The sequence below is a fragment of the Chrysochloris asiatica genome, unplaced genomic scaffold (assembly GCF_000296735.1).
Source record: "Chrysochloris asiatica unplaced genomic scaffold, ChrAsi1.0 scaffold00147, whole genome shotgun sequence".
In the NCBI taxonomy this organism is placed as follows: domain Eukaryota; kingdom Metazoa; phylum Chordata; class Mammalia; order Afrosoricida; family Chrysochloridae; genus Chrysochloris; species Chrysochloris asiatica.
Window position 1 is genome coordinate 6517484 of NW_006408665.1, and position 16576 is coordinate 6534059.

Consider the following 16576-nt stretch of genomic DNA (forward strand, 5'->3'; position numbering starts at 1 on the left):
ATATATATAATTTTTCCCCACTTTAGTATGGGTTCTTTTTCTTACTCATTTACACTAATGGTCCTATGCAATACTTCTCCTTTTGTGACTGACTAATTTCACTCAGCATAATGTCTTCAAGGTTCATCCATGTTATGTGGTGGCTTGCAGTTTCCTTGTTGTTCTTCAAGGTAGCATAGTATTCCATTTTGTGTATGTACCACAGTTTGTTTATCCATTCTTCAACTAAAAGGCACTTAGGCTGTTTCCATGTTTTTGCTATTGTAGATAGTGCTCCTATGAACATTGGTGTGCATATATCTACTCATGTTATGGCTCATATTTCTTGTGGGTAAATACCAAGTAGTGGAATTGCTGGATCATAACGTATTGTATTTCCATCCTTCTGAGGAAGCACCATATTGCTTTCAAAGTGACTGGACCATTTTGCAATCCCACCAATAACGTAGGGGGGTCCCAGTCTCTGTATCCTGGCCAACATTTATTGTCCTCTACTTTTTTGATCTTTGCTGTTATTGCTGGTGTGAGATGATACATTATTGTTGTTTTGATTTGCATCACTCTAATAGTTTGTAATTGTGAATATTTCTTCATATGTTTGTTGGCTGCCTGGATCTCTTCCTTAGTGAAGTGTGTGTTCATGTTCTGTGCCCATTCTTTAATTGGGTTATTCGTCTTTTTCTTGTAAAGGTGTTATAGTTTCCTATATATTTTAGAAATGAGTCCCTGTCTGATATATTGTTGCAAAAGATTTTTTCCCATTCAGTGGGTTCCCTTTCTACTCTTTTGGTGAAGTCTTTTGTTGCACAGAAGTTTTTAATTTTTAATATGTCCCACTCATCTACTTTTCAAAATTTTTTGTTAATTTGTGTGTTCCCTGTATTAGAGCCCTCACATTTGTCCTTATTTTTTTCATTGATGACTTTCATAATTTTAGGATTCACATTTAGGTCTTTAATCCATGCTGAGTTGGTCTTTGTATAGGGAATGAGGTAAAGGTCTTGTTTCCATCTCTTGCATATCGCTTTCCAGTTCTGCCAGCACCATCTGTCAGTCGTCAGCACACAGCCCCCTCCCTCTCTGTGTCTAAAGTCCCCAGCTGCTCCATCTCTCCACGTCATCGTCTCTGTCTCTATCTCATGCATCACTGCTTCTCTGGGTAGGGTCCCGCTCTCAGCTCTTCACCCTTGATGATTCCAGGGACCTCTGCTCCTAGACTGAAAAGTTAACCACTCCCCTTCTTGCTACAAAACTTCTACCATTACATTTCCAACCCTCACAAGCAGTCCTGATAACAATTATTCACTATTGTATCACAAGAGACCCATCCACATTTCATTTCATCAGCCCTGCCTAGACAGATTGGATACTACTCAGTGGAGATTCTTCCTTCCTTCACACTCTCTGAATCTAGGTTCACTCTTGAAAGCTTATAAGCTAGTCACTTCTTTCCTTTGTAGCCCCCCATTTTGGGTAGCCAATGTCCAAGTTGCCCACCCCTGTCTACTCTGTGTATGGAGGGGTGGGAATGAACCTTGCGGTAAGGATTTGTTCCCTCTTTTGAGCTACTGCATCCATAGGTGTAGGTTAAGTTCATCACATTGTATCAAATTATTCTCTTTTTCCTCTTCTTTCTTCTTCTGGTTGCGCTCTGATCATGCAGTGGGTAGACAATTCTTGGTTGGCTCTTTTTTTTCTTTTAGGTTTTTATATATGTCTCCCCATTGCCTTCTTGCCTACATGGTTTCTACTGAGAAGTCAGAGCTTAATATAATTTGCTTGCCTTTGTAAGTAAGAATTCCCTTTTCCCTGGCTGCTTTTAGAATTCTCTCATTTGATTTTGGAGACGTCAATGTTCGAGAGCTTGATTATATCTTGGTGACTCTATTTTTTCATCTATCCTTCCTCACATTCAGTGAGCTTCTTAAATGCTTATCTTCTCATCCTTCAGCATATTAGGGAAATTTTCTTCCAGAAGTACCTCACCTATCTCCTCTGGACTTCTGTGGTTCTTCCTGTTCCAGAATGCCAATAATTCTTAAGTTATTCCTCTTCGTGATGCCCAGCATGAATCTTAGACTCTCTTTAAATTTTTAAAATCTTTTTTTCTGCTTCCTCTTCTGTCTTAGCAGTATTGAGAAATTTGTCTTCCAGATCATTGATTCTGGCTTCCATCTGTTCAATTCCTTTTCCCTCTCCGTGTATTGTCCATTTCTGATTTTTCTTTTTTAATTAATCATCTGGACTTCTTTTCATAGGTTTTTAATTGTTTCCAATGTTATATCTAGCTTGTTTGATTGCTCCTGTAGCACTTTGCTGACTTCTTCCTTATTTTCCTCCACCCATCTGGAGCATTTAGATTTGTCTCCATTCCTTTCTTCTGAATTCCTTGTCAGGTAGATTCAATGCTTGCTCTTCTTTAATGGGAAGTCTATGTGTGCCTCCAGCTCATTTGTCATAGTTATTCTTTTCTGGTTTTGGACATGTCCTGAGATCTTTTGTTGTTTTTTTCTTGGGCATTTCCAACAGTTAGATGCATTTTCAGTGATTAAATGAATGTATCCTGCTATGTTGTTAAGCTTACTGAGTGTCTCCTGGTGGATATGATCTGGAGATAGGCTTCCTTTTTCACATGTAATGCCTAGCAGCTGGTATTGGCTTCTGTCCAGATGGTGGGATATTATGTAGTATGCTTGTAGCTTGGCTATAGGCCATGATTTCTGTCTCCTTGGGAAATGTAGGGAGAGAAATCTCCCACTCCCAGGAAAAAAGTGAGACCAAAAGGAACCAAAACAGAAACAATGTAAAAGCAGAGACAAAAACTACCACTGAAAACAAAAACAAAACTGTAGCCAACTCTCCAGGAGCCTTTACTGTTCAGGTCAGTGTGTGTGCACAGTAGAAACCTCCAGTGGTAGGTGGGGGTGTCCACTTGCTCAGTCCTCTCCTCTAATTACCACCATGAAGGTGCACAGATACAGACTGAGAAATGAATGATAAAATTTCCAGTATTTTTATCTCTGAAGGTCAGTTAAGTATCTGCATATGCACTGCGTAATTCTCAAAATAGCTGCATTCTTATATATAGTAGTTGGTGTTAGCTACTGCCTTTTATGTTGGGGGTTTTACAAGGTGCACATATGGTTTGGCTGTATGACCAGACCTGCTGTCTCTTGTTCAGTTAAAGCAGGAATAAAGAGTCCTGCCCAGGTCAACTTTAGGGCTGAGTCCCAGAGTCAGATGTCATAAGAAGCAATCAAAGGATTAGCTTGTGGGACGAACGGGGCTCCTAGGGATTTCTTCCCTGTTCCATGGGAAAACTGTGAGCATAACACTGGATCCTTTTGGGGGTGAACTCCTACCGACCCGAAGGTGTCTGGGCTAAGCAGAGAGGGTGCAACAGGGGAAACGAGGAAAGAAAAGTGAAAAATCTGTCACACCTCATTTTACAGATGCTGCTCCATGGTTTTTAGCACTGTCCTGATGTGGAGCTGTGGGTAAATGTGCCAGATTATAAAGTCATTGAACTGCAAGGTCAGTGGTTCAAGCTCACCAGCTGATCCTCGGAAACCCTATACAGGGTCGCTATGGGTCGGAATTAACTTAACAGCACTTAACAACAACACCACTATATCAGCTTGGCTGTGGCTCCACCCTCTGATCTTAGCCCAGACCTAGGGGCCCTCAGGCAGAGTCTCGATCGATTCACCATGCATTCCATCCATAGTCAGATTTCTCTACCTGTGGGCACCGGAAACTGATGTTCCCCAGTTATATTGGATCCCAAGCTCTGGAGCTGCTCCAGAAAAGTGCCTTCTCTGGTTTTTTTGGCACCTCTGCCGAGAAACCTTCCCTATCTGTTCCTGCTTATCCCACCCCCAAACTGGAAGTCTGAGGGTTTTTTAAAATGCATTTTTGTTAGAAAATTTAAAAGTTATTTTTCTATAATTATGCCCTGAAGATGTGTTGAAATATAGCAAAACAAAAACAAAATTGTTAGTTAACATGCTATTTAATGACCCTTCTTTTAATCATAGAATTTTCTGGATAGCATATAAGTTATAGAATATGTATAAGATATAGTAGTGTCAGTTCAGACATTGTTTATAAAACCACAGGGTAGATGAGTCAGTCACACACAGCCTTAAAATGATAATGTGCAAAGAATGAATAATTCTTTAAATAAATGCTAAAATAAAGGATACAGAAGGCTAGAATAGGGAAAGATAAAGATGATGGCAGAGTTTTGAGGGGAAAAGGAAAAGGAGAGTCTGTGATATTTCCCTTGATATAATTGCAGGAATTAATAAGGACATGACCTAAAAAGAGATGTTGTCTGTTTTAGGTTATCATTCCATTCATTTTGAAGTTAATGGAATGGTTTTAACAAAATATGTAAACTGGATGTTGACCAATGATACTGACTTGTTTATAATCATAATATTCTTGAACCTTTCTTTATAGCACTCCGAGATGCTGGCAAACAGTCTATTAACAGTGACTGGAAGATTGAACACTCGGGAGCATTCAACTTAGCAGGAACAACGGTCCATTACCTCCGACGAGGCCTCTGGGAGAAGATCTCTGCCAAAGGTCCTACTACAACACCTTTACACCTCCTGGTATGAGGGAATGAGTGATAACATAGCATAATCAACTTCGAAGGCAATAACGTTCCTTTTGTGCCTTCTCTAATCTTTGTTCAAATCTGAATTGTCAAGTAGCCATTTAAACTCATTTAAGAGGCAGGTCTTTAAAAAATGTCCCTTAAATAATGATATTTAAAAGCATTAATAATTATAAAAGCAAGAGAATATTTTAGGAAATGTATAGCCTCAGCTGTTCCACAGGAGAAAGATAAGGCTTTCTGTTCCTGTAAAGATTTACAGCCTCGGAAACCCTGTACAGGGTTTATTACCAGGGAATAAGTACTCCTTTTTTCCTGAAAAAAGTCTCTGTGTGGCAGAAATGGTTTGCACTTGACTATTTACCTAAATGTTGGTGATTTCAACCCACACACAATGCCACAGAAGAAAGCCCTGGTGATCTTTTTCCATAAAGATTTCATAAAGGAAAGCCCTATAGTGCTCTATTCTGGAACACATAGGAGTCAGAATTGACTCTGTGACAATGGGTTTTGTTATTTTGTTTTTTCTATAGCATACATTTACTAACAATGAGTATATGTCTATAAAGGAAGTATTGTAATATGGCTAATCATTGAATTTCATTTACATTCATGATATTATTTAATCCTCACAGTAAACATGATATTTTATTATTCCATTTTACATATTAAAACAACAAACTCAAAAACCCATTAAATATTAGAAAATTAAGTACTATGCAGTGTTACCCAGTAAATGTTTTAGTTGTGAATAGGTTGGTCATTCAAACCTACCAGCCACTCCTCGGGAAACCTAGATACAGTCATTACGAGTTGGAACTGACTCGACAACACTTATCACCACCACCAACAAAACCCAATATTAACTCTATTTCCCTGCTGTCTTTCCTGATACAAAGCGTAGAGTTAAGTATGTTAGCCTAAGCAGCCTTGGGTATATGTATACTTTGAGTAATCATTCTGTTTGCTGTTGTTAAGTGCCATCGAGTCGGTTCTGACCCATAATGACCCTGTATAGGGTTTCCAAGGAGCAGCAGGTGAGCTTGAACTACTGACCTTGCAGTTCAAAAGGCTTTGCAGTCTGGTGCATTAACCCACAGCACCACACCAGGACTCCCATTATTCTGTTTAGCCCTCTAAAGGAATTATGGAGGATTATTCAGTTTAGCCCTCCATAATTCCTTTGGACCTTACTCTTTCATTTGAACCAAAAATGGTACTCTGTGCAATGTGCCATCTGGAGAAAGAAAAAAAAAATAAATAAAACAACACTGTATGCTTTCATATTTGGGTCACTTATAATAACAACATATCAATAACAAAAATACTTTAATTGATTGCATTGCAGACAATGCCATCAGGTTGTAATTATAAAAATGCAACCTATGTTTTTATGGAACAAGACTGAAGCTCAGTTAGATTCAAAATCTAAAAACAGTATATGTGAGATCTTAGTGTTGAGTAGGACTTTCCTTGCTACAGAATCCTTAATCTAATTGGTAATTACCAAGGTTTTTCTTGGAAACATGAAACATAATTAAAGTCAGTGAACTGTGTCTAAAAAAAGGATCAATGTGACTTGGATTTATTCAGTAATTCACGGGAAACTCCACTTCTAAAATAATGTTCTTAGATGACTATTGCAGATTTAAAATTGGTACTGAATTTTGAAAGGCAATACCTTCTGCTGCCATGCTTCAATTTGTGCCTCTCAACTATTACATGGTCACACTTTCCTTCTTGCTAAGAATCCTGCCAACGTCAAATTGTGTAAAAAATAGCTAATGGTTTTCTAGACAACATCTCTAATTTCAATGGCATTAGATATTCAGTGACAAGCTAATGTTCTATGAATGACAAAGTAACTTATTAGGAAAAAATAGATGCTTTCATTTCATAAATAAGTTGGAAAATAATTATTATTTATATGCCCTTTTCATCAATATTTGTATATGACTACAAACCAGGTGAGCCAATCTCTCCCCTTTAAAATGCATCTAGCTTACATTGATAACTCAAATGAGCTAATTAAAGCCAAAATAATGAAGGGGCTAACTTAGAATTAGTACTCATCATGTTATATAAGTGTGGACTTAAAAAACAATATTTTTTATTATTGGTATCTTTTATTTGTAAAGTTATCACATATATTATTAACTCCACACATTAAATTTTATCTTAGTTACACTGTTGATATATTACATATAACTAAGAAAATATAATAGAAATGCTCAAAGCCAAAACATACAAACCAATTGCCATTGAGTCACTTCTGATTCAGTGACCCTTCTTCCTGTCCCACCGTGCAGTGAGCTATCTGCCCCTCCAGCTAGCATGATACTGGTGAAATATTGAATACCATTCCATAATAATTCAGTGTAATTTTAAATTTTAGATATTTGTATGCTTTTTTTTAGATATTATATTACAGTGTAGGAATTGTTTCCATAAATACTCAGATTCATAGAAATATTTCATGAGTTTATTTAAAATTTTTCATACAAATGTCTTTATAAAGAAGCATTTGTTCTCACTCATTTTTTCTTTTATTTAAAGATGTTTTTGAATGTCCACCATGATCCAGGTTCTGACCTTGGCACTAGAAGCCAGTGGAGAACAAGCAGACATAGTCTTTGCTTGAAGTCTAGTCCACTGTGGCCACTGTTCAGTGATTCCTAGACACCCTTCATGACTTATTGAATTGTTTGCATATCTGTACATAACTGTAGAGTTATACAGTTAGAAATTATTAAAACATTTCTGGGGAATTATCTTTATTGCAAATAGGAAATTGGTAACTTTTCCAACAATAACATGAACTGTAAGCATAAATGAAGTGAAATTTTTATTCTCCAATTGTCTCAAAGTTCCTTACTTTTATGGAGTAGAAAGATTTCCAAAGATTTCATTTCTCATTCTCTGTTGCCCCAGGGGTTTCAGTTTCCTCTTCTGTTTTTTATGAGTATGACATTTGATATTAGATTGTGGGTTGTATCTTAAATCTAGGTAAAACACGTATTCTTTCATCTCCTCACTTTTGTGAAACTTAATGTTTTCATCATATATGCACTCTACTATGGGAAATAGTGTTTTCCAATTAACTGTACAGAAAATGATTTGGTATCTCGGACGTCATTCCAGATGGATGTTCTTTGTGCTGTCTTTAGTGGAAAGGTAACTCTACAGAGCCATTTTCTCAAAGTATGACCATTTAAACTTTTTAGCACATGTTAAGGGAGTATGGTTGCCATATAATTCATTAGTGTTGTCATTCAGATTGAACATACTCTATTTTGACTCATCTTCCTTGGCTCATTTTTATGTCTTGTAGGTGCTGCTATTTCAAGATCAGAATTATGGCCTTCACTATGAATACATTATCCCATCAGATCCTCTTCCAGAGAACCAGAGCTCTAAAGTACCTGAGCCCCTATTCATGTGGACACATACAGGTTGGGAAGATTGTGATGCCACCTGTGGAGGAGGTGAAGAATTTTCAATTATGTTTTCAAAACAGCAGTTCTTTTCACCACTGATACTTAAGACATATCCTCAAATCCCTTATCACCAATCCCAAAATTCATAATGAATTGAAAACTGAAAGTTTTTGTGACTCATTTGGTGCCTAAATTTAGTGTGCTATGAATCATTTTGTGGCAAAATCTGGCATGAACTATGTAGAAGGTTGTATATCTTATTTAGGACTCCTGGTGTGGTGCTGTAGGATCAGCACTGGACTGAGAACCACAAGGTTGTCAGTTCTAACCTACTAGCTGCTCCTCAGAAACTCTGTACAGGGTTGCTATGAGTTGGAACCGACTCAATGACACTTAACAACAACACATCTCACTTTAATATGATTATGTATTGCATTAGAGAATCATTAATACATTTGATTGCAAATGTATTAATGGTGTTAAGTAATACATATGGACTTTGTTGTTGTTAAGTGCCACCAAGTCAGTTCCAATTTATAGTCACCCTGTATAGAGTTTTAGAGGAGCAGGTGGTGAGCTTGAACTGCCAACCTGGCAGTTCAAACTAATCTTGCAGTCCAGCACATTAACCTGCAGCACCTTACCAGAAATGTATCACATTTATAAAATCACCCATATTCCAACTTTTATAGTGTACCTACTCACAAGAATTGTAGACCTATATTGAATGTAAAGGTGCTTTAAAAGAGCAATGTTGATTTTGCATCTGTGTTATCTGAATATTTAGGTTGACCTATAGAGCATTAAGGAGCTCTGGTAGCGTAGTGGTTATGAATCGGGCTGCTAATCTCAAGTTCAGCAGCTTGAAACTACCAACTGTTTCGGGGGAGAAAGATGATGCTTTCTGCTCCTGTAAACATTTACAGCCTGTACAGGGTCACTGTGAGTCGGAATCGACTCAACAGCATTTAACAACAACAACATAGAGCATTAGTATTACTAATGTAATGCTTCAGTAAAGTTTTATTAAACACAATGCAAAAACAGTTGCAACCACACACTGACAGAGAACTTCCAAACATTCAAGCTGGACTCAGAAGAGGACATGAAATGAGGGATATCATTGCTGATGTCCGATGGGTCTTGGCTGAAAGCAGAGAATACCAGAAAGATGTTTATGTGTGCTTTATTAACTACATGAATGCTTTTGAGTGTGTCCATGACAAGCTATGGACAATATTGCGAAGTATGAGTATTCCTGAACACTTAATTGTGCTCATGAGGAATCTGTACCTGGACCAAGAGGCAGTTGTTTAAACAGAACAATTGAACACAGAATGGTTTAAAATTAGAAAAGGTGGGCACCGAGTTTGAACTCTTTCACCATACTTATTCAATCTGTATGCTGAACAAATAATCTGAGAAACCGGATTATATGAAGAAAAACATGGCATCAGGATTAAAGAAAGACTCATTAAGAACCTAAGATATGAAAATGGTACAACCTTGCTTGCTGAAAGTGAAGAGAACTTAAAATACGGATGAAGATCAAAGACCACAGTCTTATACATGGGTTGCATCTCAGTGTAAAGAAAACAAAAATATTCACCACTGGACCAATAAACAACATACGTATCAATGGAGCAAAGATTTAAGTTGTCAAAGGCTTCATTTTGCTCTGGTCTACCAACACTCATGGGAGCAGCAGTCAAAAAGAAATCAAAAGACATATTGTATTGGGAAAATCTGTTACACAAGACCTCTTTAAAGTGTTGAAGAGCAACGATGTCATTCTAAGGACTAAGGTGCACCTGACCCAAGCCATAGTATTTTCAATAACTTCCTATGCATGCGAAAGTTGCACAGTGAATAAGGTAGACCATAGAAGAATTGATACATTTGAGTTAATGATGTTGGAGGAGATTATGGAAAGTGCCATGGACTGCCAAAGGAACAAAAAGATCAGTGTTGTCAGAAATGCAGTCATAGTGCTCCTTGGAGGCCAGGATAGCCACATATGTCTCTCATACTTAGGACATTGTTAGGAGGGATCAATCACTAGAGAAGGATATCATGTTTGGTAAAGTGGAGAGTCAGAGAAAAAGAAGATTCCCATCAAGTTGGATTGGTACAGTGGCAGCAGCAATGACCTCAAATGTAGCAACAATTGTGAGGTTGGCCCAGGACTGGGCAGTGTTTTGTTCTGTTGTGCATAGGGTCACTATGAGTCAGTACTGACTCGACATGTTATTAGGTGCTGTTGAGTCTGTTCTGATTCATAGTGACCCTACATAGGGTTTCCAAGGAGCAGCTGGTGAGCTTTAACCAACAACCTTGCAGGTCAAACCGACCTTGCAATCCATTACATTAACCCAGGACTCCAATAACATAATATAGCATTAAAAAACAATAACTTCATTTGCAAAACTAATGTAGTTTGCTATTTTTTAGACAATATGGCATTATTTTAAATAGTTAAGTAAGGCATCCTGAAATAGCACTTTAAAAATTTTGTTGTATATTAATGGTTGAAGATGCAAAAGATTAAAAATTACTTCAAAATAAAATGTAAACGAAGGAAAAATTTAATCCTACCCCTTTATTTTACAGATGAGACATTTGAGTTCCACTGTTTAGATAGATTGCCATTGTTCACAAAACCAATTGTTAGTAGTAATGCCAAGGCAAGATTCTAGATCATGAGATTCCTAACTTCCATTTGTATCCATGTATATCAGGATCATAGTATTTGTGAGTCAATCTCTAATTAATAACAAAACTTCTACAGCTTTATTGTAACAGATTCTTACTAAGGCAAAGGAAATACCACATTCAATTATGGAAAAGTATATTCTGTATTATATAGTTTATACTAAACTATGCTTCCTGGTGTGGTGCTGTAGGATAAGCACTCGACCACAAGGTCAGTTTGAACCACAAGACTGGCAGTTCAAACTCACCAGTCACTAATCAGAAACCCTATACAGCGTCACTATGGTTCGGAACCAACTTGACGGCACTTAACAACATGCTAAATTATAAATTAAATGTGCAAAGAAGAGAAACCACTTATTTTCTAAACAAAGAAACTATTGATATGTAGCCTCAATGTTGCTGAAGCACATATGGGTAAATATGCACAGGGACTGGCTTCTATGAGGTGCCTGTATTTGGGAGGGTGCAGACAGAAAATAAACTCACAAGTTAGTTACATGTTATCATAGTGCAAAAGCCATATGGGGGTCATCTCTAACTTCTTCTGACTTCACAGGGGAAAAGAGAAACTCACAATTAGCTCAAAGCCGATTCCTTTCAGCCCAAGTCCAGTTCCTATGAAGGGGTGGTCAGACATACCTCCACCCTACAACTTTCTTTATCCTATTCTAACACCAAACATTCCTCCCACAGCAGTCGCTGCTTCACATCTGGGTTCCGCAATCCATGGCAATGGCCGCACAGAACTCATAACAATACTCATGATTATGGGGTTTATTAGGGAAGTGAACAGCTTACAATCAAGGATCAAAACCAACTTGGAATGCAGCAATTTTCCAAACAGGAATGTCTCTTGTCTGCTATATTGCAGATATATCTCAGTCTTGTCTTTGGCTTATCAGTCATGTGGCCCCTTGGCCTCCATCCTGATACAACAAATGTTACAAAACTCTTTTAGACAGTCCGTTAATGCCCAAAGGGCACATTCTGTAAGCCATTCTCTTGCCTATAAGTACTCAGTTTTTAACTCAGTCCATGGGACTAGATCCCAGAGCTTGTCTATATCTGCATGCCACTGCCTCTGATGTCACCCCTGGTGTCACCACTCTACTAGGTAGGGATCTCACACTCCATGCTGTTTCTTCTTGATAGTCCTGGGATCTTCTGTCCCTGCTTCTGAGATGGCTCCTTTTAAACCTAACTGGATGGCAAAACTAACCAATCCCAGCCTTGGAGTCTTGTATACCTTATTTGCAAGGCCCCACCTGATCTCTTGGTGGCAATTAAGAAGACATTGGAATGAAAAGCCATATTAAATCAATTCACACACAAATAGGTACTCTCGATAAAAATAAAGCAAGGAAGGGATATAAGTGGTTATAAAATTGGAAGAAGTTTTAGATACAATTGTCAAAGAAATCCTCACTGAGAAAGTCAGAAGTTAAAATATGAGAAGTACTTAAGGGAGTCATTTATGAGGATATCTCAGGCAAAGAGTGATTAACAAAGGTCCTGAGGCAGGAATAAAGCTGACATCTTCTCAAATAATAGCAAGAATGCTAATGTGGCATTGCTTTACTCTAAGTCATGTGGAAATCCATTGGGATGTTTACATGCAGTGTTTTTTTGTTTTTTGTTTTTGTTTTATTTAAATAATTATATTGGTGAGTTTGGAGTAGGCTGAATGGAGAAAAAAAATGTTGAAAGCATGGAAAGATTAGTCAGGAGGCTACTGCAATAATCTTGAAAATAGATGAAGAGTATTTGGACGACAATGGAGATGGGGGGAAGTGGTCAGATTTCACATTTATATTGAAAGTAGAACTAATAGAATGTGCTGATTATAGCATAAGAGAGAAGTGGATTTTTAAAGTTGATGTCATCTTTTTTTACCAAGAAACTAGCAGAATGAAATTATCATTTATTTGCATAGGAAAGTTGGTAGAACAAGCTGGTTTAAGAGGTTGGCTGATTTTCAACATAAGTTTGAGATATCTACTAGACATCCAAGTTTGATGTTAGGATTATAAGTTGGTGTGCAAGAGATAGGAGTAGGTTAGACACACACAGCATATGGATGTTAACTTGCAACCCAAAGACCTGACAAAATCACCAAATAACTGAAGAGATGGAAAGAGAAGCAGTTAAAGATATTTGCCTTGGGGCATATACCCATTAGAGTTTGAGGAGATGAGGCAGAACCAGAAAAGCTGATAAAATAAGTAACTGATGGCATAGGAGAGAAGCCAGGAGAGCGTTCTGATGTAGAGAATGTAAAGAAAGCATTAAAGGCTATGGAGAACAGTCAACTGTGCCAGAAGCTATTTAGTAAAATACAATGTGTACTGACATTTGATTATAATATTTAAATATAATAGATTTGTGTTCTATTTTGTTTAAAATATGGCAGTCAATGGTGATCTTATCAAAAGTAATTTCAATGACTTGTGTTTGGCTGTAAATGTCAAATAAGATGGATTTTAGAGAAAATAGCTGGATTAGAAAAAAAATAGTGAATTAGAAAAAAAGTGACTCTAAAAGCTCTTTCAAGAAATGATGCAAATCAAGAAGATAAAACCAGTAGCTGAAGGAAAATATAAATCAAAGAAGATTTTTATTGATGATATAAGATATGAGAAACTACATTTGATTGCTGATGTGAATTTTCTAGAATAGAATAAAAAAAGTAATGAAGCAATAGAGAGAAAAAATGATTGGTGGAGTCATATTTTTGAGTTAGCAAGATGGGATGAGAGGCAGGAGTTGCCTTTAGATAGCAATATGGACAGTTATTGGTGCTGTAGGATAAACACTGGACTGCTAACCATAAGGTCAGGAATTCAAATCCACAAGCTGCTGTAAGGAAGACCTCTGAATTATCTGCTCCCATAAAGATTTACAGTCTCAGAAACACTATATAGGGAGACCATGAGTCAGAATTGGCTCAATGGCATGTCCAAAGCACATCAGACCAAGTCTTACTTCTAAGAAACAAAAGAGTTGAATTCTTTCCACAGATTTATTCATTCTTCTCACAGTCCGTATTATATTTATTATTCTTCACCAACATTAAAATTCAAAGTCATCTGTCGTATATTTTGGATTTCTTTACTCATGTCCAGCTTTTGTATGCATATGAGGCAACTGAAAATACCATGGCTTGGATTTGGTGGTCAGAATTGAATAACACCAAGCATTATTAAGGTTCTTGTTGTTAAGTGCCATCAAGTCGGTACCAACTCATAGCAACCCCATGCACAACAGAACGAAACACTGCCCAATCTTGAGCCAATCTCATAATTTTTGCCACGCTTGAGCCATTAATGCTGCCACTTGGCCAATCCATCTCACTGGGGGTCTTCCTCTTTTTCTCTGAAAGCTCCACCTTACCAGACATGATATCCCTCTCCAGTGACTAGTATCTCCTGACAATATGTCCGAAGTATGAGACATGAAGTTTGGCCATCTTGGCCTTCAAAAAGCACTTCTTCCAACACAGATCTGTTGATTCTTTTGGCAGCCCATGGCACTTTCAATATTCTCCTTCAAAACCATAACTCAAATGCATCAATTCTTCTATGATCTCCCATATTCACTGATCAACTTTCACATGCATATGAGGTTATTGAAAATACCAGGGTGAGAGACTTCCAGTCAGTGGTTGCAGAGAAGAATCAGGTAGAACAGGCTCCATAGGGGAGGAGCAGAAAACCTAGAGACACGGCTCTCAAAAATCTTCACCAGAGCTCTGGATCTAGCATAAGGGTATGCACATCAGTTTCCCACAACCTCAAGTGGAAAAATTTCTAAAAATTGTGTTTGAGAAATCAGCACAGGACTCCCTCTGAGGCCATCCGGCCCGGGTGGAAATCAGAGGGTGGTTCTACAGACAGATCAGCACAGGGAATCTGTGATAAAAGCAGCAAAGTGACATTTACAAAAGGAGGTATGGAGGGACTCTACACATTTTGTTTCCTCCTCTTCCCTGTCTTGCCTTCTTTGTCCAGCCCAGATGCCTTCAGGCAGATGGGTTGTTGGTGCTAAGTAACCAGGAGTCAGTTCCAACTCATAGTGACCCTGCATAGGATTTCCAAGGCTGTAAATCTATAAAGGAGAAGAATGCCTCATCTTTCTCCTGCAAAACTGGTGATAGTTTTGAACTGCTAACCCTGAGGTTGGCAGCCTGACTCTTAACCACTAGCTACCAGAGCTTCTTCAGGCGGATGGGTACATACCCCCAAAATATGTACACATCAAAATTTTTGAAATAGTTGCATCTTTTTATGTTGACTTTTATAGATTGTTCATATAATTTTTCTGATAGGCCAAATCTGCTTTTTTTTTTTTTCTCTTTCTTTCTGGGCTGTTATTGTTATCTGCTGTGGAGTCGATTCTGACTCATAGCGACCCTGTATAGGGTTTCTGAAGTTGCAAATCTTTAGGGGATCAGAAAGCCTCATCTTTGGGGTTAATTGTCCTGCACAAGTTAACTTTAAGGCTGGGACTCACAAGCACAAGTCAAAAGCAGCAGCCAAAGGATTTTCCCTTGGACCGATGGGGCTCTTTTTCTCTGTGCCATGGGAAGGTGTAGCCTCAATGCTGGATATTTTTTGGGATGTGCACACACCTGCGTTTCTCTTCCTATGTTACCCAAGAAGAGACAGCAATCGTGGCCATATGGCCAAGCTGCAAGCATACCCCATAATATTCCACCATTGAGACAAGAACCAATAACAGCTGCTAAACATTACATGTGATAAAGGGAAGCCTATCTCCTGATCATATCCACCAGTAGACACCCAGTAAGCTTAATAACACAACAACAAACATCCATTTAATCATAAAAAACCCTCATAACTACTGGAAATGACAAACAAAAGATCTGAAACACAACAAATGATCTCAAAACATGTCCAAAACCAGAAAAAAACAACTGAGACAAATGTGCTGGAGACAGACGAAGGCTCCCCAGAAGAGGAAGAGCAGGTTTTCGATTTACCTGAGAAGGAATTCAGAAGAATGATATGGAAACAAATTCAAATGCTCCAAAAAGGCCTGGAGCAAAACAAGGAAAAAGTCAGGAAAGTACTACAAGAACAATCAAACAAGATTGATACAACATTGGAAATGATCCAAAACCTGCAAAAAGAGGTCCAGATGATTAATAATAAAATATGAGAAATGGACAATACACTGAAAGGGCAAAGGAGCAGAATAGAAGAGATGGAAGCCAGAACTAGCCAGCTGGAAGACAAATCTCTCAATATTGCTAAGATAGACTAGCAAGCAGAAAAAAGGATTAAAAAGTCTGAAGAGAGTCTAAGATTCACAGTGGATAACATGAAGAGGAACAATTTAGGCATTATTGACATTCCAGAACAGGAAGAATCAGCGAAGTCAACAGAGCTTCTGGAAGAATATTTCCCTAACATCTTGAAAGATGAGAAGATAAACATTCAAGAAGCTGAACGTACCCCAGGAAGGCTAGACCCCAAAAGAAAACTCCAAGACAAGGACAGAATCCTAAAAACAACCAGGGAGAAGAGAAGTGTCACTTAAAAGGCAAGCCCATCAGATTAAGCTCTGACTATTCCGAACAAAACAAAACTTTACTCATTTGAGATATCAAAGAGATTGTCTGATGATTTCCGCATTCCATTGGGTTACCTCTCTTTAGAATGGGCACAAATATGGATATCTTCCTAACAGTCGGCCAGATAGTTGTCTTCCAAATTTCTTGGCAGAGATGAGTGAGTGCCTCCAGTGCTACCTCACTTTCTTGAAAGATTTCAATTTT

General features: G+C 38.0%; 1 protein-coding gene across 1 annotated transcript in view; it reads left to right on the plus strand.

Annotated features, from left to right (window-relative positions):
- ADAMTS19 (ADAM metallopeptidase with thrombospondin type 1 motif, 19) overlaps window positions 1–16576 on the plus strand; it is a 394617-nt gene that overhangs the window by 312431 nt on the left and 65610 nt on the right. The window contains exons 17-18 of the mRNA XM_006870690.1: window positions 4465–4622; window positions 7959–8112. Coding sequence (XP_006870752.1) covers window positions 4465–4622; window positions 7959–8112 — 312 coding nt within the window. The remainder of the gene's footprint in view (window positions 1–4464; window positions 4623–7958; window positions 8113–16576) is intronic.